This window comes from Sorex araneus, chromosome 11, assembly GCF_027595985.1.
Source record: "Sorex araneus isolate mSorAra2 chromosome 11, mSorAra2.pri, whole genome shotgun sequence".
Classification (NCBI taxonomy): domain Eukaryota; kingdom Metazoa; phylum Chordata; class Mammalia; order Eulipotyphla; family Soricidae; genus Sorex; species Sorex araneus.
In genome coordinates this window covers 40,560,251-40,585,535 of record NC_073312.1, presented here as the reverse complement: position 1 = coordinate 40,585,535, position 25,285 = coordinate 40,560,251, and the positions used below count along the sequence as shown (strand labels likewise).

Sequence of the window (25,285 nt, the reverse complement as noted above, 5' to 3'; positions counted from 1 at the left end):
CAGGTATGTATGTGCACAAAGGAAGGGGTATGACCCCCGCTCAGCACAACAGCAAGCTCCAATGAGCAACTCAACTAAAGGGGTGGAACCCTTCACAGGGACTGTGGCTGAGTGTGGGCACCGCAACCTGATGTGAGACTTCTGCAAGCACAAAATGTGCGTGCACCACAGTCAGAGTGTGGTATATGACCCTCAGTGATTGCAATAAGGGGAAAAGATCATGATGGAGTTGGATTGGTCCTTAACCCAGTAGGACTGCTGTCACTGTCAGAGGCACAGAGGCGTGGCTATGTGGTGACAATAGCAACTGTAGTGGAGCGCCAGAGGGGTAGTAGGGTAGGTGTGCTGGTAGGGTGCTCACCTTGCACATTGCGGACCTGGGTTCAATCCCTGGCATCTGATATGGTCCCCTGCCACGAGTGAACCCTGAGCACAGCGTCAGGATTTAATCCTGAGCACTGCTGGGTATGGCATCAAAACAAAATAAGAAACTGGAGTAAAGCAGCTGCAAGCCAAAGAATGACAAGGACTGGTAATTACTTGAAGGATTTTCCCTTACAGGTTTCGGGGGGAGAATGATACCTGAATCTATATCCCCCAGAACAGACTACAAGTTTTTATGTCCCCTCATTGGGGAACTCAGGACTCCCTAGGTGCATGCATCAAACATCGGGGAGTAAGCCCCAGGCTTCATGCTTGCCCTAGGTACTTTTTAAGCTACTGAACCACCTTCTGGCCCCTGCTTAGTGGGGAGCGTTAGTAGAATAGCTGCCAGGATTGCCGTAGGGTATCCGGGTGGCACCTGGGCTTAAACTCATAGCCCTGAACTTGCCAAGCCAGCACTTTCAGTCACAGAGCTATCTTCCAGGCCCCTCAAGTTCTGCTGTTCTGAGCCATCCAATTTGTGGCACTTTATTAAGGCCACCCTAGGAAATGAATACAAATTATTTATGTTGGCACCAGTGTTGAAAATCAACTGACCTAGATATTTATGAGCTCAGTTCAACTGTAGCAGTTTTTTGTAGTATTTTTGAAGAGTTCTCTTAGTTTTTTTTCTTAATATTGCTTTATTAGGGGTCAACTTAACTTCCTATTAATTTTTGGTTTAGATTTCCAACTTTTTTAGGCCATGCCTGCATTGTTCAGGGCTTACTCTTGACTTTATACTCAGGCAGTGCTTGGAGGGTCATATTAGATGCCACAGATAAAACCTATGTCCACCACAATGCAGGCCTAAGCGCCCCTGTACTATTACTCTAGTTTCTAACAATTTAATTTTTAGGGGAATCATATGGTGGTTGATACCTGGGGTTCTGAAGGTAAAGAAAGTGCTCTCTAAAGTCATCTCCCTCGCCCTTGGGCTTTTAAATCTCTAAACTGCTTTTAAGACTATCATTAAAACAATATTAAGATCTACAAATGTGAGCTTTCTTTCTACTGAGGTGTTTTCTTTTTTTGGGGGGGACACACCTAGCGGCGTTCAGGAGTTACCCCTGGCTCTGCACTCAGGGGGACGCTATGGGATGCTGGGATTAAACCTTGGTCAGTCGTGTGCATAGATAGCAAGTGGCCTACCCACAGTACTATCACTCTGGCCCTGAGTGATAGTTTAAATTTTTTTTGTTTTTAAAAAATATACCGGAAGATACTTTGTTCTTTTGAATGCTATTATAAATGAAATTGTCTTATTTCCTTTATAGATCGCTCACTAACGGTATATAAGAAACTCTCCCTGCCTCCCCTTTTGGGGAGCCCTTTCAAACAGTCCTTAGAAGGCCTGGGGACCAGTCCTGGTGATACTTGACCAGATGGGCTGGGTAGATCAGTGCCAGAGCACTAAGGTAAACACAGCAGTGCACAAGTATATGCGGAGCATGCATCCCTTACCTGTGCGCTATCCCCGCAGACCCAAAATTGGTTAAGTGTGGGTCTTATCACAAGCAACTTCAATTAATTCATTAGCTCTAGCAAGTTATGTGTATACATATTCCACGGTATTTTCTCTAAATATTTTCAATAAATGGAATTTCTACTTCTTTCTAATTCAGATGCCTTTTGTGTAGTTTTTTTTTTTTTTCTTTTCGGTCTTGCTCTGGCGAGGACTTTCAGCACAACGTTGATCAGTACTGATCTAAATCTACTATCCTTCGGTATTGTCTCAAGTATTCTGAAAATTGTTTTCCTGTCACACCCAACACATTTCAGCACGTCTCCTGCAAGTACACATCAGCATGCTCAGTAAGGGCTCACTTTGTTCATGGTGCCGCTTTCCCTACTGACTTGATGTGTAGAATGATGTTGAGGCAAACTTGGGATAAAACAGACACAAGTCCAGGCAAATGTTGTTTCCGAACTAAAAGCGAAGTGATAGAATCAGGTTCAACACCCAGTTCTGTTGCTTATGACTAATACTCTATCTTGCACAGAACCAGGCATAAGCCCTGAGTACACTGAATGTGGTCCAAGTCCCCAAGAAACAAAAAACTCACAATGCAATAAAACCTCCTCCATTAAAAAAAGGCACTTAAAAATTACTTGTAGATCAGCTTTAAGTGTGGAAATATCGTCTCTAAGAATAGCCATTGACAATACTTAAGAGAATGAAATAGTAGAATTCAAGAATAAAATTTGGGCAGCTCACAATATATTGTTAAGAAATTATGTAGGTGGCTATAAACTCAAGAACCCAACTATGGTTTTATCATCTACCAAGAGACACTATCACATACAAAAACACAGAAAAGAAACCATAAGCTTTGGAAAAGGTAGACTTTTAATAACTGCGTTTGTCACCAGGATAAGTCATGCAGTTACAAAGTAGTTAGAAATTTCTGAAAGGATATTATTGTTTAAAAAAAAAAAAAAAGCTCATTCGTCCATAAATAATAATCTAGTACTTCATTGGGACACTACTGTTCAGAAGACCCTGGCCAAATAACTCCCAAACAAAACCCTCAAAGGTTGTTTTCTGCCCACTGTTAATGACGCTGAGTGCAGACCGTGAGACCTCTAAAAGAGAACACAAAGTCAGGCCGAGTAAGGGCCCTTGGCAATGCTGAGAGCCGCCAGTTAGACTCCAAACAGGGAGATCACATGGTTTTCCTTTCTGGGACACTCTACTTGAATTATTGTTCAATTAATCAACACAATAGATCTCCCAAAGAGAAAAGCAATTAATTAACATGATAAGGAGGTTACTGCATTCTTTGGACTATATGTCATAATTACTTAGTAAATTCGAACAATCTTAACAAAAATAGTGTCCGTTATTTGCTTGTATGAAGATAACTTAACTCTCCACTGGGCTTTTTATATTTGCTGAACAATAACACAGGATTGTTAAGCTATAAATGATACCGTTTTATATGTTATAAAAATACTAGCTTTTTCCATTCATTATGTTTATAGGCATTCACTGCTTAGTCAAAGTTAGGCTTGTTAAGTGATAAAGGCCATTTTATTACAGCAGCATGTACTTATTTTATTCTAAAAGAATAAAATGCATAAAGAGAAATAGCTTTTATTTTTGTTTGTAACTTGTAAAACTGAGTTATTATGCTGATGTAAAATATCAATAACTCACTTGAGGACCATGGTACCTTCTAAAAATGCCACACCTGCTTTTTAAGCATGTTAAAAGTCACAGCACATCTCAGACTTGTCCAGAGTTTAAGCAGCTAGCAACTGATTACTCTTGGGTAAGTGCTTTCCTAGGCCATAGCTCTGGGTTAGGAAAAAGCCATGGAGCAAGGCAGCACAGCTGGATGAAAGACTTTTTATTTAAAGGCAAAATACCCAAAGGCTCTCTGGAATAGATGATTTCTACTTTCACACTCATCAGCGTTTATACATGATCCCCCTACCCTTAATTTCTTTCTTCTTAAGGGGTTGATTTGGATTGGCTTGTTGAGAATGGTGTCCATTATTTAATAAGTCATGAGAGAAAGAGATTTCTGTGGTTACATGTAAACTTGTGATAGGTCTGCAGATGAAGAGGTGAGAAGGGAAGGGAAGAAGCCAGCCGCTATCCATCTATGTGAAGGTCACACCAGCTTCATTGTACACCTTGAAGACCTTTTCAATGGCATTGACATAGGCAGCTGTTCTGAGATCCAATCCCAGGTTATACTTCATGGCTGTACGCATGATTTGCTAAAATAAATAAATAAATAAATAAATAAATAAATAAAATAAAGGAGATAATACAATGAATACTATCCTGCCTGAAGTAATCACAAACAGTGATGAACTTTGCCAACAAGAGAAACTACTCAGGCAGTAAAACAATCTAGAGTTAGAAAGGACTAACTCTCTAGAATTAATCTTTTACTGTCTTGGTGGCATTAAGAAACTGCTCAACAGAATTTTATTTGTGAACTGGTCTCTCTGCCCTTTAGACACTGTATTATTTGAAGCAAGTTCATTTCATACACTTTGTGATTATTTAAAAGAACCAATAATAAAAACAATGTAATAAAAATGTTTATACCATTCAAATGCATACATCAAAGGATAAATTTATGACATGCTAGTTGTATCTCATTAAGAAATCAACACATATTTGACTATCTGAGAACATTTCATCACTTAAGATTGAAGAGGCATGAGTTTTTCTATACACAATGGGAAATATAGACTGCTATTTTGTATCATCACATGCAGACTGGCAGCTGAGATGACACAGCTGAACTTATACTTTATCTGACTAGCAGAAATAGCAACTGAAAACGTACCCTCGCAGAACGCTCCATAGTGTATGCTAAGCCAGAGTGCACAATATCTTTCTCAGATGCTCCCTATTAGAAAAAAGAACATTCAAGTTTAACAAAGCCAAAGTGATATTTTATCAACAAGAAGGCAAAGGATCCTAAAGTCAATATACAGTCAAAGAGAATTGCTTGAAGTACAAATATACTTAATTTCTGCTTAGTACCTAGATCCCCTATCTGAGGTGCAGACACACCACAGCAACATTTATCAGAATGCACCCACCTCTGACGGCACTGGAGATGGGATTCTGCCTCTATCAGCAGTGCTTTAATTATACTGCTGATGAAAAAAACTGACCAAAGTTAAAAAATTTAAATTTTTATGTTAAAAATTTTGTTATAATTAATGTGTCTACAATGGCATTGACATTTATGGCCCGTGTGTACACAATGACCTCACTATCACCAGTGTGCCCAAGACCCCACCCAACCCACGGTCCCGAGTCACACCCTGTCTAGTGCCCTCCCCTCAAATCTATAGTTCTTAGTTGGTATTTTTTAAGAGTCTAGGGGTATCTTTTTTCTATGCCAATCATCTGTCAATTTGTCTCACTAGATTTCTCTAATCTGTTTTTAAGAATACTTTATAAAACCGTAGAACTATCTCTATCTACCATTCCTGGTATGACATATCTAGTTATAAAATGTACCTTCTGATATGTCAGATTAAAAAACAAGTGAGTAATTCCTGAGTGCAGAGCCAGGAGTAATCCCTGAGCATTGCCGGGTGTGATTCAAAAAAGAGAAAAAAAAAAAAAGAAAAGAAAAAAGTGAATTACCAATAAAAGTTTTCTATACTTTATCCAACTAACACTATTCATTTAAGACACAGCGCTGGAACATTTCTTTTACTTAGCAAATTTGGGTTAAGGGCCAGAGCAATAGTCACGTAGTAGCAAATAGGCAGGGTGCTTGCCTTGAATGCAACTGAGCATCACTGGCCCGTGTGTACACAATGACCAAAAAGCAAATAAACCCAAAATAAAACAAAACAAGCCATACCCAGTGGTTTGTTAAAAACTGAAAAACCTCCCTGCAAAACAAAACATAAGGCTGAGTGAGACGGTCAAAATTCTGAACTCAAACAGAAGTGATTCAGGGGCTGAGACACTTCAGACATTAGAAGTGATGAGCGACAGTGAAAAGATGCTAGGGTCAATGATACAGGGTCTGGTGGGGTCAGAGTATGATTGGGTAGAGGAGGAGTGAGAAGGAGAGAGCTGAAACAATTTGGTTTTTCAACCAACATTTATTATAAGGTAATAAATGTGAGAAGCAAGTCATTAAGAGGTAATTAATGACACTAAAATCTAAAATTAGCAGCACTGAACTTCAGTTTGTGAAAACAAGGAGATGTGGTAAAAGATTATAGAAGGATAAAAAGTCATCATGGCTCTGTCTTTCTAAACTTGCTGGCTGTCTTGTTTCCATATTTCAGCTTACGGTTTAAATTACAGTGACTTGGAGCCAGAAGGATAGCACAGCAGTAGGTCATTTGCCTTGCATGTGGTCGACCTGAGTTGGATCCCCAGCATTCTATATGGCTCACTGAGCACACCAGGAATAATTCCTAAATACAGAGCCAGGAGTAACCTACCCCCCTGAGTATTGCCAGGTGTGACCCAAAAAGAAAAAAAAAGTTGCTGTGACTTATATACCAGACATGTTACATAATGTGGGATGACCACAGGGAGGAGCAAGAAGCTCATCTAAAGGTCTGGAGGGCAGGAACAATAGCACAGTGGGTAGGGCATTTGCCTTGCACGCAGCCGACCCGGGTTCGATTACCAGCATCCCACATGGTCCCCTGAGCACTGCCAGGAGTAATTACTGAGTGCAGAGCCAGGAGTTAACCCCTGTGCATCGCCGGGTGTGATCCAAAAAAAAAAGTCTGGAGCGACAAAACAGTTGGTAGGGCACTTGTCTTGCCCATGACTGATCTGGGTTCAATCACTGGCATCCCATATGATCCCCCTTGCAATACCACGAATAATTCCTGAGTGCAGAGCCAGGAATAAGCCAGGAGCATCGTCAGGTATGGCCCAAAAGCAAACCCAAAAAAAAGCAGCTCATCGAAGAGCAGTAGTAAGAACAGGTCCTGCCAATGCATTCTAAGTTACTCGTGACCAAAAGATGCAAGGGATCCTGGAATGGAGAGAGGGTTTTCAGGGAAAGCCATTAGAAATGTGATGATACTGGAGCTGGGAGTGGGTCAGGGAATTCCAGACAACTAGAACAAATAGAGATATGGCTCTGGGAAGAAGGTAGGCAGGTTCACTAGAAAGACTAACTTTTTCAAAAGGAAATTCTTTCCTATGTGGTAATAATATAAAATTATTTTTACCACTATATATATATATATATTTATATATATATATATATATATATTTTGCTTTTTGGGTCACACCCAGCGATGCTCAGGGGTTACTCCTGGCTTTGCACTCAGGAATTACTACTGGCAGTGCTTGGGGGACCATATGGGATGCCGGGGATCGAACCCGGGTCGGCCGCGTGCAAGGCAAACACCCTACCCGCTGTGCTATCGCCCCGGCCCCTTTTACCACAATATTTAAGAAGATAAAATATAACATTTTCCTTAACATGAATGCATATATAAATGTATATATATATAAAAATAGGCCATACCCAAAGATATTTAGGGAACCCATATAAAATGCTGGAAATCCAACCAGGGTCGGCTGTGTGAAAGCCAAGTACCCTACCATATTATCTCTCCAATGGAAGTTTGGTTCAAATGTAAACCAAACCTAGTTAAACATAATTACTAAACATAATTACTCCTGCCGGTGCTTGAGGGACAACATGGGATGCAGGGAATTGAACCCAAGTTGGTTCCATGCAAGGAAAATGCTCTACCTGCTGTACTATTGCTTAGGCCTCAGGAACTATTTTCTTATAGTAAGTTGCCACTGAGGTCACTATTACAACGGCACGTAAAAGGACAGTACACGTAAGGAATTTCAATTTTATCAATCTCTGTATATCGTACGTTATCAGAACAAAAGTACAGAGCAAAAGGGAATGCCCTGCCACAGAGGCGGGGTGGGGAGGGGGAAGGTGGGGTGGGGGTGGTGGGAGGGATACTGGGTTCATTGGTGGTAGAGAATGGGCACTGTTGGAGGAATGGGTACTTGATCACTGTATGACTGAAATGCAAGCACGAAAGTTTCTAAGTATGTAACTGTTCTTCACGGTGATTCACTAATTTAAAAAAAAAAGGTACACAGCACTACTAGAGTAACTTGTGAACAGAGCTAGAACCTGAGCACCGATGTTTGGCTCAAATTCTCCTTACAGCCTTTCAACAGCTAATTAACACAAAATACCTTCTATAATATGTTTTAACTCTTACCCATCTCTACACAGCAAATCCAATTTTTCAAAATTAGTATGTTTACTTTTAAATTATTTCTATTTGTCTGAAACCTAAAGAGTTAAGATACATATTTTTCACAATTACATTAGAACCACTTGTTGAGTCATCTACATTGTGAAAGATCAAAAGCAGAAGTAAATCATTGATGATTCATTTTAAACTAGGACTTCATTTTTAGAGGAAAAGGTACAAGACACACAACTCTCATAATTTGTTATGCTGATTATATACCACAATTCAAGCAAATCAATAAAGAACGAAACAGTGTTATCTGCAAACGCTATCATAAGCACACTCACCGATATCCTGTCCTGGAACTCTGATGTGGGGACAACAGGAATGGTTCCACCATGCTTTCCAAATTTTCTTTCCAAACTCTCTTGAACAGACACTGAAAGAAGCCAAGAGATCAGGGTAAAATACTGCTAGTAGGAAAAAGGAGAACGAAAAGTAGTCCTAAACTATACCCCTAACCCCAAAGCTAAGAGCTTTAGAGCCTTCTAACATGGCTGATATTAAAGGGTTAATCATGTTAGACTGAATAAAGAGGGAATAAAGCACTCTGCCAATTTGCTATATGAATGTGAATTTAGGTCACTACTCTGTTTCCATAACACCCATCACCAGGGTTTTTCCTTGGCTCTTTTTAAAAAGAAAAATGCTGAAGGAAAAAGAAACGGAAATAGATGGAACACTTCACCCAGATTCTCCGAGTGGGCTGAGCACAGAAGCTCAGTTGGAGGTCCTGGTCTTATTTCAGCTTGAAGAAAATTCTACTGTTAACTTTAGAGGCTACTCTAGTCAAAAGAAAAGATCTTCTCATCAGATGACTAAGAATATTCTTGATACTAGCTTGGTCTTTCTTTACTAAGAACAAGAGAAATGAATGAATGAATAGCAACAGGAGTTCCAGGTTTAAAATGACACTCCTTATGTTACTAATTTGTACATTATATTCTGGAAACATGAAAACAGATGCTACAGACATAACTTGTATATAAATGCACTGAGAGGTTAATATACTGAACAACTATAAAGAAACTGTTTACTTTTGGTCTGAGCCTCACAAGACAGAATATAGTTTTCTATTCTGTGATTAAGCTCTTCTTGTACAAATTGGTAACCAACTAGCTGCTTAAGTATAATTTTCTTTCCCAGACTGGTTTTGGCTGGCCCCACTGATTATTATTTTTGCAGTGCTGGGTATCAAACTCAGGGGAGGGTCACCTAGCAAGGAATATGCTCCATCACTGAGCCATATCTCAACCCTCACAAGATTAATTTCTGAAGCAAAATCATGAGAACTTACTGAGCAAGTGGTAGTTGGAATCTCTTTCATATTTGAAGGTCAAACGACCATAGCTGACATGATTCAAATTCTTTAGCCACTCAAAGTAAGAAACTGTAACTCCTCCAGCATTCAAGTAGAGATCCTATGCAGACAAAAAAAACCCCAGAGAAATCAAAGAAATGAGGAGCCCAGGGTTTTTACTAATACCTTACAATAAATATAAAAACTCATTTAAATCAAAGCAGACTAAACTTTGGACCTCTCAAATATATTTTACATAGTATCAAAAACCTCATGCTTGGGCTGGAGCAATAGCACGGCGGGTAGGGCGTTTGCTTTGCACGTGGCCGACCCAGGTTCGATCCCCAGCATCCCATATGGTCCCCTGAGCACCGCCAGAAGTAATTCTTGAGTGCAAAGCCAGAAGTAACCCCTGTGCATTGCCAGGTGAGTTACCCAAAAAGCAAACAAACAAACAAACAAAAAATCCCGAATGCTTAAAATTTAATAAAAATTTTCTCTCTAATTCATTTGAGGTTTTTCCAATTTGGTAATAAATTTCTGAGAAGTAATCAACAGACATTTGATTAAGTCTGGTTAGAGCCTCTTTATCAAAGAAATTTTGAGACAACACTGCTTGATGAATAACCACGAGGTTGAACTATTCATAGAATATCTTCCACCACACCAAACAGCAATCTATTTCAGTCAAATCAAACTTTTTTTGGGTGACACTGGGAATCAAATACAGGACTCACAGGCATGCAGGGTATGAATTTCAACACTGAGCCATACACTTCAGGACCTCAAACTGAATTTATTATTATTATTTTTTTTTTTGGCAGGGAACATAGCCAGCAGTGCTCAGGGCTTACTCCTGGTTGTGCCTGGTGGGGGTTGGGGGTGGCAGCGATGCATGCAAGCTGTCCAAACCCCATCTGCCATCCTATCTGGCCCTCAAATTGACTTTTTGAGTGTTTTCAGTCAAGAAACTTTTTCAAAACGCATCAAAAGTCTGTATGATTTCAAACTTCCAATAATGTTTTTTTAGTAGAGATACCATACACAGTTAGGAATACACATGTTCTGAGTAAAGCAGCAAAGTATACTCCAATTGTATCAGGTTAAGAATCATAAGGGGAAAGGGGTCACAACTGGCAATGCTCAGGGGTTACTCCTGGTTCTGCACCAAGAATTAATCTGGTGGGGCTGGAGCGATAGCACAGCATTCTGCCTTGCACGAGGCAGACCCGGGTTCGACTCCCAGCATCCCACATGGTCTCCTGAGCACCGAGACAGGAATAACCCCTGTGCATTGCCGGATGTGACCCAAAAAGAAAAAGAAAAAAAAAAAAAAAGAATGAATCCTGGTGGGTGGCTGGGGGACCATACAGGATTCCAGAAATTGAACCCAGGCCAGCCGCATGCAAGGTAAGTACCCTACAAGTTGTACTACTGCTTCAGCATCTATAACTGAATTCTTTAAAAGATTAAGTATATACTCAAAGTTGGAAGAAAATGTTCAGACCTATGTAAAAACTGACAGGCCTATTATTTATTTTTAAGGTTACTCTCCTGACTGTGGGCTCAGGAGCCACTTCCAACACGAGCAGAGATCTGAACCAGATTTACGGCCATATGCAGGGCAAGTGTCTGCCCTTCTGTGTTATCTCTCTAGTCCCTAACAAGCCAATGGCACTAACCACGCTTTTTTAGTTTTCTAAAGCAAAATAAAGAATGAAGAATTTATTACAGCTTGGAGGAAGGAATCACACGCCTCTTGTTCCCTTAATTCCTTGCAAAAGACAATTATGATGCCAAGTAAATATAAGCCTGGCAAACAAGACTTACTGGAATAACCATAATGTTCCTCTCCAGGAAAATCTTATCCGCTTCTGGAGTTGTAGGCCCATTAGCACCTTCAGCAATGATCTGCAAAAGAATGAGAAACACAGAAATGTCAATACAGCATTGTCAAATTCCTCCCATTAAGGCAAAGAGATTTTCATCTACAGGCAGGGGCTGATGGGAGCAGCATACTTCCAGTTAAAATTAAACTGCAAGGGTTAACTTGTTCTGTAGAATACATAAAAATACTATCACTTTTCTGTTTACCTGACTACTTGCTCAAAGTTTTAAGAAGAAACCTATAGCAATGGTCGCATAATTTTGTATACCTAGGTAAATTTTTATAGTATATAAATATATATTAACAAAACATTTTTCCTTTGTTAAATAAAAAGGAAACCTACAATTTTTAATTTATTTTTAAAATTTTGCTCAACAGGTGATGTTAAAGGATTACTCCTGGCTCAGCTGCACTCAAATGTGGGAGTTCAGGAAACTAAATGGGGTGCTAGGGACTGAACCCGGATCAGCTGCATCCTGTTGGCCATACTATTTCTCCAGTGTCCAATTATAATTTTTTTTTTTGGGGGGGAAACACACCCTGTGGTTCTCGAGGATTGAATCTATATCAGCAGCATGCAAAGTAAGCACCCTACTAGTTGTATAATCACTGAAGCCTCGCCAATTATAATTTTTTTTCTGGACCTGTAACATTCCATGATCGCTGAACCTGTCTCTATTGTGCTCTCACCTTGGCTTTGACTCTAGGTGCATTGGACTTGGTCAGCTGCTTTTCACTGGCAGCAGGAATCAGTATGTCACATTCAGCCTCCAAGATGTTTCCTTCATAGGGCTTTGCCTTGGGGAAGCCCAGGATTGATCCATGTTGCTGGAATTGATTGGAAATGAGAACAGCTGAATTAGAGTTTAAATGTTTATATTCACTATCTATAACATGAAGGCTAATTTATTAATAATTATTTGAATTACATTTCTAAGCAATGGAAACAGATTCCAATAAAATTTCTCTTTTTTGTGTGCGCTGGGGATTGAACCCACGTGTAATGCATGCAAGTTCTGCATGGACTGCACAACTGAGCCTCATTCCCAGGCCCTAAAACTTGACTCACTTTACAATATTCAGTGTAGTCAAACTTTACAGATACTAGATCAACATACCAATTTGAAGTCTTCCAGTTCCTTTGGGTCAATACCATCTGGATTCCATATGCTTCCATCAGATTCACCAACACCAACACATTTAGCACCAAAACGATGTAAATATCTCATAGAATGCAGGCCCACATTACCAAATCCCTGTTAACAATTATGCACAATACAAAACACAAAGTTAGCAGAGTACTGTAAGTGCCATACACATGTTCTGACTATTCTGTTAGTTTGTAAGTAATTGTCAAACACTTTAAGAATGTGGAACTCGAAATGCCCTAGAACGGATGACTGGTTGAGGAAACTTTGGTACATCTATACAATGGAATACTATGCAGCTGTTAGAAAAAAGGAGGTCACAAATTTTTTATTTAAGTGGATCGGCATGAAAAGTTTCATGCTAAGTGAAATGAGTCAGAAAGAGAGAGACAGACATAGAAAGATTGCACTCATCTACGACATATAGAATAACAGAGTGGGAGACTAACACCCAAGAATTGTAGAAACAACTACCAGGAGGTTGACTCCATGGCTAGGAGGCTGGCCTCACATTCTGGGGAAAGGGCAACTCAGAGAAGGGATCACCAACTATAATGTAGTCGAAGGCCATGTGGGAGAAGGGAGTTGCGGGCTGAATGAGGGCTAGAGACTGAGCACAGTGGCCACTCAACACCTTTATTGCAAACCACAATAGCTAATTAGAGGGAGAGAACAGAAGGGAATGCCCTGCCACAGTGACAGGGTGGGGTGGGGGGGGAGATGGGATTGGGGAGGATGGGAGGGATGCTGAGTTTACTGGTGGTGGAATATGGGCACTGGTGAAGGGATGGGTTCCCGAACTTTGTATGGGGGAAGCATAAGCACAGATGTGTATAAATCCGTAACTGTACCCTCATGGTGATTCATTAATTAAGAATAAATAAATTTATTAAAAAAAAAAAAAAAAAGAATGTGGAACTCGAACTTTGTAATCCAGTCACTGCTGAGGTTCTCAGTCCTTGACCACCAAATGTCCTACCTATAAAAAAGGTTAAGTTGCTAACTGGAAAGAATAACAATTCTATTTTAAAATAGCATTAAAATAACCAAATATCAAGTAAATCCTTCTGGAAAATTAAAATCTGAATTATGCAAATCTGAGATGTCTCATAGTTTTGTATGTACCTGAAAAATACTTCAAGTGGTTTTAGTCACAGTAATGATATAGAAACTCAAAAAAACAAAACAAAACAAAACAAAGGGATGCATTATTTGGGAAAAAATAAAACCTTTCTAAAACTTAAGAGATAAAATAAATCAAATTTAAGAAACTACTAATAACATTAAAAAACTTTAAGTAAACAGAATTTTCACCTGAACAACAAATGTTTTATCTCCGAATCCTGGGGTCATTCCTAAAAGGCTCATATATGATGCTTCATTGATGAAGTTTTCAATTCCATGAAAAACTCCCCGACCAGTAGCAGAGATTCGTCCATGGATTCCACCCTGACTGATAGGCTTACCAGTAACACAGGCATGAGCATTAATGTCCTGTAAGAGAAAGTAAACAGTAAGATTTTACTTACAGTAAACTGTCAAGGACTGCATCTGTGAGGAACCAATGTAATGAATGACTACGATGACTAACACATCTCCGTTTAACTAACGCTCAGGAGGAGTGTGATTAAGGTATACTTTCAGCAACAGGGAGACTCTTTGAGACTTCTATTCCAAGAAAAAGATAATAGATGATATTTCCTCAGGGAAAAAGCAGGGTTTTTAAGAATTTACTTTAATACCCAGGCGAGGAGACAGTTCAAAGGGGCTTAAGTAACACCAGGAGTGACACTTGAGCATTGAATCAGGAGCAGCCCCCCACAAGTCCCTGCTTTCCAGCATTGCTATTTATAGCCCCCAAACAAACAATTTAATAGGTAGCAAACACAAACAACACTGTCATAAAAAGAATTAGTTCAGCTGAAAACTACTGCTCCTTCCACAAAATTTAAGCCCTACTAGATGAATATATTATTAGGTATATACACTACCCCTGCGTCTTAAAATCTACCCTAAGGGACCAGGAAATGGCTCAAAAGATTGGAGCTTCTGTTTTGCATGAGGGAAGCCTGGGTTGAATCCCTTGGCACTGCCTGATCTTCTGAGCATGCTATGAGCAATGCAGGTTATAGCCTCTAACATGACTGGATGTGATCCAAATATGAAAAAATTAAAATAATCCCATTCTTTTTTGGGTCATACTTGGTGATGTTCAGGTTACTCCTGGCTCTACACTCAGGAACTACTCCTGGTGGTGCTCGAGGGACCATATGGGATGCCAGGGATCTGACATGCAAGGCAAGTGCTCTATATTACCTCCCTAGCCTTAGACCATTATCTTATGTAAGAAATCAATATAAAATGAGAGAAGACTTTTGGTTTTGAGGCAATATCTGGCTGTGCTTGGAGTTTACTTCTGATCCTGAACTCAGGAATTACTCCACCCAGGTAGGACTTAAGGGTCTTATGCAGTGCTTAGGACTTAAGCAGTGCTGGGAACTGAACGCAGGTCAGATGCATGTAAGGGAGGTGCCTCACAGATGCACTAACTCTCTGGCACAAGGTGTCTTGGTGCTGCCCGAAACATTTGGTTAAAGTATTTCACTTCCAAAACTCCATTTATTTCAAATGGGCGGGTTAATAACTGCCCAAATCTTTGTATTCCCTAAATACTTATAGAGTGAAGCTGGAATTGTATTACTTGTATAATTACCAACAAAAAGAGTTAAAGCAAGGGAAAAATAGTCTAGTAAAGTGATTTATGGAATTAGTAGCTTTCCCACAGTTTTCTTTCATGAATAATTAATACTTATGAATACAGAATTGCAAACTTAGGCCAAATGCTTTTAAACAGTGAGAATAAAAATTCTGGAGCTGACAGCAATTCTGTTTGAGGTCAGGCAAGGTGCCAGCTGCCAAACTTCCCAGCATACTTAATTGTCCTGGAAGCCCAAAGAGAATACTTTCCCTCCAACACCAGTTCATCAGAGTGGGGCTTCACAAAAGGAGCTAAATGTTCATGTATGTAAATTAAGTAATAACAATGATGGCTTCCTCTTCTCCAATGCTGACCTTTCTACAAGCCAAATTAAACCCCCTTTCTGGGACTGGAGTGATAGTATAGCAGGTAGGGTCTTGCACGTGATACACCTGGATTGGATCCCCTGGCACCCCGTATTGTCCCTGAGCACCACCGGGTGTGACCCAAAAAATAAATAAACCTTTAGGAATATTACCCTCTTAACAATCAAGAAAACAAAACAAAACAATCAACCAAACGAAAAACACCCCAGAAACAAACCAACAAAAAACCCCTTGTCTAGACAGACACCTTATAAGGTGTCTCCCCTTCAGCTTCTCTCCAGGGCCATTTTTCCTTTCCTTCCTTTTTCTTTCCTCTCTTTTTAAGAAAAACAAAGTTTTACGAAGTTGGCTATAGCAGAGTTTCAGGCATAAAATATTCCAACACCAATCTCACCACCAGTGTCAACTTCCTTCCACCACTGTCTCGAGGTTCCCTTCTCCACCACCAGCCTGGCTCCTTAACAGGCACAGTTTTAAGTTTGGTTGCAGTCTGGTCTCATGCGTACCGGGCTACTTGCTCTGGGGTTTAAATATATACATATACTTCACCTACACATCACCAATGTGCCCAGGGTAGGGCCATTTTCTTAATTAAAGGCTATTCTTCATTATCTACCTCTATCCCTTGGGCAGACTGCCTTCAAAACCACTACTCTATAGATAATTTAATAATCAAAGTTGGTCTCTTTTCAAAACCTCCACCACCCCAGCCCGCCCTGGCGTCAACATCTATAACATAGAATTGTAGGTATTTCTCATGTCTTAAAAAGTTGCTCCACAGAAGTTTCACACCCTAGCTTATAGCTGGTGCTTCATGGCTTCCATGTTTTCAGGACAAAGTCCTCACTGTCAGTTACAGGACAATACAATGTTCTAACTCTTTTCCATTAGCCTCTTACTTTCTACCCTCACTTTCTATTCTAGCTGCCATGCTCTTCCCTCAGGCTTATCTCTTTTGCACTTTAGGACCAGATTCTTCTTTCTGCCTCAAACACTTGTTTGTGCTCCCTATTTCTCATGACCATGCCTGCATTTGATCTCTGCCTATCTTTCAGAATTCAGACAAGAAGGTAACATCTATATAAGCTCTTTCCTGATCTTATCTCCAAAGACTTGGTCACGCACCATTATTTATTTTCACATCTCCCAGAATTTATTCCAACTGTATTAAACACCTTGCTTGCATTTAGCCTTATATGTAGTAGGCTAAATACATACATACACACACACATTTTTTTTTTTTTGGGCGGGGGGAGGTTTGTTTTTGGGTAAAACTTGGTGGTGCTCAGGGTGTGCTTAGTCCTAATTCAGTACTCAGGAAGCACCCTAATGAGGGACCCTATGGAGTGCTGGGGACTGAACCTAGGTTGGCTATTATAAGGCAAGTACCTTATGTGCTGTGTTATCTCTGTGGCCCCTCATTTCATAGTTTCTTTCTTTCTTTTTGGTTTTTGGGCTACACCTGGCAGCGCCTGGGGGGGACTGTATGGGAAGCCAGGGATAGAGCCCAGGTTGGTAGTGTGCAGCACCCTACCCTCTCTACTATTGCTCTGGCCCCTAGAATTTCTATTTCTTTCTTTCTTGTGTTTCTTAGTTCATCTTTAAATAAAAACTCTTTAAGATAAGTCAGAACTAAATGCTTATTAGTTTTCTTCTACTAGTGTCTTAGTAGCATGTCTTGTCCTGTGAGAGAATATCTCTTCAAGGGTTCCAAGCCAGTATCTAGGATAGGGTGACATTAAAAGTTCAACCTCTGTTCACTGCATCTATAATTTAAAAATAGAGAACTAGAAGATAAGCAATACGCAAATCAAGACAATGATTGAAGGGGAGGTAAAAAACTCAATGCATACTCCACTTCTATATAAGTCACATTACTCCTTGCAGAGAGAAAATGAAGCCCTCAGGGTATCTGTTGGATACTCACATAGTGCCCTATGGTGCTAGCATAGGTGTCGGCAATCCAGGACATCTCCCGCTCGCCTGTACTCATGTCTGGGGCAGGCACATCAATGCCAGGACCTGAGGGGCAAAGGGAAAGGCATTGCACCAGTTTTTAAGATATATATATATATACCACAGTTAAAGAACTATAGATTTTATTTTGCTTACTAACTGATGTTGTGGGATTACTCATCAAATGTTTCACCACCAATTATATATATATATATAAAATGCTTTGTAAGAAGAATTTAATCTAATTTGCAAGAGGGCAAACATTCTGTAATTTGACTAAACTAAACATCACCATCCCCTGTGTCTGCTGTTTTGAAAGGAAAGGTCTGTTTAAGCTTCTGATAACACACTTGTCCATGCTTTAAGAAAAACATGATACCATTATAACACAAAAAATAAACAGTTTTTAAGGGCTGCTCTATCCAAGGATGTCTATATAAAAGCAGGAGATTAAATTAAGACAATTATTTTTTTTGAAGTTTATAACTCTATGGGGAGAAACCACATGGTAATATGTACCAATGAAACCCTTCTTTGCTAGCTCCATGGTGAACCTCCTTGTGATCTTTTCCAGTTCATTATCCTACAAAGAAAAAAAAAATTGACAGACATGCCAGTAGGGAGACGAAATAAATTTCATCATATTTTCTATTTTTAAGACATTCAAAACATCTCCTTATGTAATCTTCAGCACAACACATTAAGTAGGTATTTCTAGTTTAAAAAATGAGATCAGATATTCGATTATATAAATGGCTGATTAAATGCCTGGGAATAAAAACCATTACCTTTTAACCAAGTAAGAAAATGAAAAAGGACATTGACATTAAGCAGGTGACCTTTTATAACAGCCAAACATTCAATGAGTTAATTATTTACTTGTTTTTCCATTCCCGTTAAAAACAATAGGGGTCATTAATCTCACTGGTATGGGAGATAAAGAATAAGTTCAAGTCCTTTATAAATGTATGGTGCACATACATATTATTTTGATACTTACAGTATAGTTCTTGGGATTGATCTTAACACCAGCTTTGGCACCCCCAAATGGCACATCTGAAAGAAAACGCTGAAAGTTATTATTCCACATAAAGACCATTTTAAGAAAACGTCATCAATTGAGCTTTATTTTAAGAAAATTCAAGAAACAAACCCATATATTCTCTTTTAAAATGCTTCTAATTAGTGTTCTTTATTATTTCTAAAAAAGTAATAGCACCGCATATTTATGTTTCTTCTACTATGACTTTGGTTTCCTTCCACTCTAAGTGTGGCTTTACTTTAGAGTATGGAAGGAAGTTTAAACAAAGATCAACACTTAAAATCCAATGTGCTATTAAATATGCCTTGCACCTGGGAGCCTCTGGTTCCATGCCTGACACAGCATGGTCTCCTCGGAATGCCAGGTGGGTGCCCTAGCCCCCACCTGCAAAAAAACAAACAAAAACCCCAAATGAAAGACTCAATAGTGGCAGGGAATGTGGCTCAATGCTGAAGTACACACATCTCCCAAATGTTTAACCTTGGATTCAATCTGGAAACCTTTCCTTCGCACGACTAAATCTTAATAAAGACTGAGAAATGTTAGACTTAAATTGTGCAACTTAAAACAGTTCTGATAAGGTATATTTCTTCTGGAGCTCCAGTGGCGCAATCGGTTAGCGCGCGGTACTTATACGGCAGTATGTGCAGATAAGGTATATTTCTCTATCACTTAAAAAGTAGCCCTGAATATGAACTTATTCTTTAAATGAGCTCATAATAGGTAGCAACAAAATACATTACTTACCAACCACCGCACATTTGTATGTCATCAGAGACGCCAAAGCTTTTACTTCATCTACACTCACATCAGTGCTATAACGGATACCTGGTGGTGTTTAAAAACAAAACGAAAATAAGCAGGTGAGAAATGGATCTATTTTAGAAGATCTTTCCAACACAATATCCACACCTTTTCTTTTTTTACACTTTACGCCTTCAGTATTTCCAAGATCAAGATCACTTGCAGTTGCTTTTGATAGCAGTATGAAGAATCTGAAGAAAAGCTATTACTTTAACCCAGACCTATAGAATAAAGTCTGGTTAAATAGAATAAGCATTGAAATTTGATTTTAAGTATTCTGAGAGTTAAAAAAATGCTGAAGTCTAGTTTTGTTTCTGATAATGGATGGACACTAGAACATTTCATGGGAATATAGCATATATGTATAATCATAAAGATAAAACTGTGATGCTGAACACATTTCTGTGGGCCACTTAAAAAAATAAAGCAGTACCTCTTCTGACTCCTACTTTGTAGCATCTTATACTTTAGGTTGGACTGGAGCAATAGCACAGCGGGTAGGGTATTTGCCTTGCACGCGGCCGACCCAGGTTCAATTCCTCAGTCCCTCTCAGAGAGTCTGACAAGCTACCCATGGGCATATTAGATATGTCAAAAATAGTAACAACAAATCTCACAATGGAGACATTACTGGTGCCCGCTGAAGCAAACTGATTAACAACATGACGACAGTGCTGCAGTGCTACCTTATGTTTACCACCAACTTTATGTTTGTTTACTATCTGATTTTTCTACCTGGCAAGTAACTCTGTTAGAGACACACTGTTTTGCTCACTACTTTAATTCTTGATGTCTAGGGTTTAAGAGATAGCACAGTGGGGAAAGCGTTTGCCTTGTACACAGCTGATCTGGGTTGGATTCCTGACACCACAACTACATATGGTCCCTCCCGTCCTGCCAGGAAGATCCCTGAGTGTAGAACCAGAAGAAAACCCTGAGCACTGTCAGATGTGACCCCAATGTGTCACAGTGTGTTAATGTGTGTTAATTCTTGATGTCTAAAACAGATGTCATGAATTAGACACTAAAATCATGTTGAACAAATATGTCTTTCTTGACTCCGAAAACTTAAGGATAAAGCAACAGTATAGCATAGCATATAGGGTAGGGGTATAGCATATAGGGTAGGGCATTTGCCTTGCACATTGCCAACCCAGGTTTGATCTCCAGCACCCCATTTGTTCCCTTGAGCACTGCCAGGAGTGATCCCTGAGCAGAGACATTAAAGTACTAAAGAGTAAAAGCATTAAGTCCTAGAAAGTACTCCAGAAAAAATTATCTTTGTAAGTATTACTAAGATCAAATTGTTACATCGAAAACAAAAATTCTGTTTAAGCCCTAAAATGTGAACAGGAGTTGTGAGAATGATGAGGGGCTAGAGACCTTACTGGTGTCCGCTGGAGCAAATCGATGAAAAACGGGACGACAGTGCTACAGTGTACATATTAAACAATTTTGTTTACTTCTTATTAATACTTGCAGTTATTTGGATAAACACAGAGATATAGATTCCAAAACTTAGTTCTCTGGGCTTTGAGAGCATGTAAGACTTTTACCATAAATCCCAGACTAAGGCTAGAGAGACAGTACAGTCGTTAGGGTGCTTGCCTTGAAAGCTGCCAACCTAGATTTTATTCCTGGGATTCCATACAGTCCCCCAAGACTCTCAGGAGTAGTTTCTAAGTGCAGAGTCAGGAGTAACCCCTGAGCATTGCCAGGTTTGGCCCAAAAATCTTTAAAAAAAGAAAATTCACATGGTGTAAAAAAAATTAATAGTAAGCACTAAGAAGTATTTAAAAAAATTAAAATGTGGGGGCAGCGAAACAGAACAGTTGCTAAGTCTCTTGCTTTTCATGAGTCTGACTAGGGTTTGATCCCTGGAACAATGACTGATTCCGAGCACAACTCAGGATTAAGTCTTGAGCACAGCCAGACATAGCCCCAAACCAAATAAAATCAAAGTTAAACTAAAAAAATTAAAGTTACTTATTTAGTAAATGCAGTTATTCTCCAATAAGCCCCTCAAAAAAATAACTTAGTGAAATGATGTTTGGCCAGGTACCAGGGTGGGTGCCATGTTTGGCACTTCTTCTTAATAAACAAGTAAACCTAAGTTCAAAGCATTATCTGTGGGTGTCTGCACTTACTCACCTGGGAAGGGACATTCTTAGGCTTCCTGTTAACTTCATGGGCAGCTGGCATAGTGCCTTTATGCAGATAATACTTCAATTACAGCTATTATCACTGCTATTACAAAGGTGTGGTGAGTAAACATTAAGTTTATATCGATGATTTAAAAACATGGTTTAGGGGCTGGAGAGATACTACAGTGGGTATGGTGTCTGCCTTGCACGTGGCCTAGCCGGGTTCCCATAAGGTCCTCTGAGCACCACCAAGAGTAAATTTCTGATCTCGGAGCCTGAGCATTGCTGGCTGTGGCCCAAAACGCTAAAAACAAAACCAAAAAACACCCCAGCCTCCCTCCCCAAGACCCCAAACCATACAACAATAACAAAACAAAACAAAAATCCCCTAAAACAAAATAAAAACATGACTCAATAAAACTCAATTTCATCATTTCTCAAAATAAACTTGTGGAGGGGCCAGAGTTAATACAAGTGCTGAGGCAATTAATTGCTTGTATGCAGCTGACCCTGATTCAAACCCCAGCATCTGGGTCACTTCTGAGCACAGAGTCAGAAAGAGATCCTGAACACTGCTGGATGCAGTGTCCAACCGCCACCAAATAAATGATAAATTTCAGGGAAATAGTTGGATGGTGTACTTAAAAAAAATTATTGTTGTCAAAGTCCACGTAGTTAATGAATTATTTCAATTTTCCTCTCTCTCTCTCTCTCTCTCTCTCTCTCTCTCTGTCTCTCTCTCTCTCTCTCTCAAGCAATTTGCAATTTGACTGAGTGGGCAGGACAGTTCCTTCTTCCTTTTTTTCCTTTTGGCGGGCATATCCAGCAGCTCAGGTATTACTTCTGGCTCTGAGCTTAGGGAGGATTCAGGGGACCATATAGGACACCAGGGTTCGAATCCAGGTCAGCTGCATGAAAGGCAAACCCCCTACCTGCTGCACTGTATCATGCTTGCCCCAGTTCCACTTTCTTAACCAGGGGGAAAAGTTTAATATAAAAAGTTAAGTATAAAATATAATGTAGTACTTATACATTGAACGGTAAACTAAACAACATATAAACTTGTAATAATCATAAATACAAGAGCAAATTTTAAATACTTTAGACAGAGATGGGAATCAGAAACTGAGCTATTCCTTTTACAAAATAACATAAACAAAGCAGCTATTTAATTATAACAGTACTGGAATGATGAGTCAGAAGCTGTGTAAGTTTAACCAAAACATGTTTCCACCAGATGGAACCAAAAATTTTTGCTTGTAAAGTGGAATGTTCTAGCCACTCCCATTTAGAGAGCTCAACTGTAAGACACAGAAGCAAAGCAGTTATATAAATGACTTTTCACAACACAGGCGTTTCGCAGGCGATGAACCAATGAAGATCTGGTGCATGAAGACAATGGAGGATCTATTGGGAAACCAAGGAAAGCAGCTGTCAGGGGAATATGCCCCAGAGCAGGTCAGAAGAAAGGAAGGTACACACAGAAACAAGTGTAGGTGGGAGTGTTGGGCCACGGGAGAAATGTTTTTATTTTAACTTTAATCAGTGATAAATGTGTTTACGTGTGGAGGCTGGTGTATACATTATTCAGGACTACTTGAACCTCTAATCTGAAAAATAAGAAAAATACTCTAGCAATATTTGAGACAAACTATAATATAGGAATTACTCACACCTAATAAAAGCTCGCTGTTTTCCTCCTTTGGGATGGAAAATAAAAAAATGACAATGACTAAGAACAATATCCAGTCACAATTTAATATATTATGAAATATTACTGCAAAAGAGAAGGTAACTACTAAATCTGTAAAACCAGTGAATTTAGGAGAATCAGCACAATTAGGATATATGAAGGACAAAATGTGACATACTTCAAAATTCTAAAAGGCAGAAAGTATTTTTGAACATCTACTCTAATTTAAGTTATTCAATTTGAAGACAAAGATCATTAAATAAAACTAAATAATACCAATACTGACATAGGTAAAACCCAGAAAAATCCTAAAAACATCTTACACAAAAAGCAAGAAGGAGTTATCTGTAGTCTTATTTTCTCTTTTAAAGAAGTAAAATCAGACCTTCCCTCCTTTCCTCTGAGATGGGAAGTTAGGTAGAGCAGGTTCAAAGTAAGCAGGACCAATAAGGATTGACAGAATGGAGACAGAAACTCAAAAGCATCAAAAAACTTACTGTAAAAATGGAGAAAAGTAAATTACAGTTTTTTATTTAGGTCTCTTAAAATATTGTAACATGCTTTTTGCATGCAGAACACCTGGGGTTTGTACAGGCACTGCATTGCACGATCCCCTAAGCACTACAGGGAATAATGCCCCCAATTCCAAAATATGAGTGGCCCAAAAAACCAAAACCAATGCCCCCCCCCAAAAAAGAAACTGACTTATTTTATTTATATAAAGTGATTTACTTTATAAATTTTGCCAACTGGTATCCAGATGTCTCAAAAGAACATCAATGAAATGGAGTCATCTGCAAACTACATACAGCACATAGCATTTTCCTTCTTTAGAAGTTATTAAAGGTATTTCTTAGCCTCCTCAAGACTCTAAGATTGCTGCAGTTTTTCTAGGAGAAATTAAAAAGCAAAAGAAAAAACTAGGGGGCTGGAGCGATAGCACAGTGGGTAGGGCATTTGCCTTGTATGAGGCCGATCTGGGTTCAATTCCCAGCATCCCATACGGTCCCGAGCACAGCCAGGAGTAATTCCTGAGTGCATTAGTCAGGAGTAACCCCTGTGTATTGCCGGGTGTGACCCAAAAAGCTGTATCACTGTCACTGTCATCCGTTGCTCATCGATTTGCTCGAGCGGGCAGCAGTAACGTTTCCATTGTGAGACTTGTTACTGTTTTTGGCATATCAAATATGCCACGGGTAGCTTGCCAGGCTTTCCGAGAGGGGCGGAGGAATCAAAGCCAGGTCAGTGGTGTGCAAGGCAAATGCCATACCCGCTGTGCTATTGCTCCAGCCCCGACCCAAAAAGCAAAAAAAAAAAAAAAAAAAAAAACAAACCAAAAAAACCAACAAAAAAACTAGCTGCTGTTGCTATGGTGATAAAGAAAACAAACTAGCACTCATTATTTTGAAAAAGATTTGGTGGAAACCACAACTGAGCAGCCAGAAGTTTTCTTTCTTCAACTAGTTAACAAAGGACTCTAGCAACTGAGTCACTGTTTTTATGATTCATTTCTAAAATTCAATTAATTCTGGTTTTTCTCTGTTTTTAAACTTACTTGAACTTTTATCTTTTTTATAGGGTTTGATTCATTCATCAAAAATCCAACTTCTAGGGGCTGGAGCGATAGTACATCGATAGTACAGCGGGTAGGGCATTTGCCTTACATTTGACTGGAGTTCGATTCCCAGCATCCCATATGATCTCCTGAGCACTGCCAGGAGTAATTCCTGAGTGCAAAGCCAGGAGTAACCCCTGAGCATCGCTGGGTGTGACCCAAAAAGCAAAAACAAACAAACAAAAACCCAACTTCTAGTTACATTCTCACTTTCTGTTTTTGAGCCACACCCAGTAGTGCTCAGAGCTTATTTCTGACTCAGCGCTCAATAATTATTACTTCTGGGGAGACTCAGGAACCCTTTAGGGAACCTAGGATAAAACCCTGGGTTTGTGACATGCAAGGCAAGCACCCTACCCACTATACTACTGCTCTGACCCCTATATCCTGTCACTTTCCAGGCACTGTTTATCTATCTATGTATTCATTTCGG

At 39.5% G+C, this 25,285-nt stretch overlaps 1 protein-coding gene across 1 annotated transcript in view; it reads right to left on the bottom strand.

The window, feature by feature from the left end:
• Positions 1–2,752: 2,752 nt before the first annotated feature.
• GLUD1 (glutamate dehydrogenase 1) overlaps positions 2,753–25,285 on the bottom strand; it is a 35,555-nt gene continuing 13,022 nt past the window's right edge. The window contains exons 2-13 of the mRNA XM_055119219.1: positions 19,344–19,424; positions 18,555–18,610; positions 18,074–18,137; positions 17,526–17,620; positions 13,829–14,008; positions 12,485–12,622; positions 12,057–12,194; positions 11,309–11,389; positions 9,476–9,599; positions 8,466–8,557; positions 4,734–4,796; positions 2,753–4,152 (exon numbers count right to left, since the gene is read on the bottom strand). Of these exons, the coding sequence (XP_054975194.1) occupies positions 4,033–4,152; positions 4,734–4,796; positions 8,466–8,557; positions 9,476–9,599; positions 11,309–11,389; positions 12,057–12,194; positions 12,485–12,622; positions 13,829–14,008; positions 17,526–17,620; positions 18,074–18,137; positions 18,555–18,610; positions 19,344–19,424 (1,232 nt within the window). The 3' untranslated portion in view covers positions 2,753–4,032. The remainder of the gene's footprint in view (positions 4,153–4,733; positions 4,797–8,465; positions 8,558–9,475; positions 9,600–11,308; positions 11,390–12,056; positions 12,195–12,484; positions 12,623–13,828; positions 14,009–17,525; positions 17,621–18,073; positions 18,138–18,554; positions 18,611–19,343; positions 19,425–25,285) is intronic.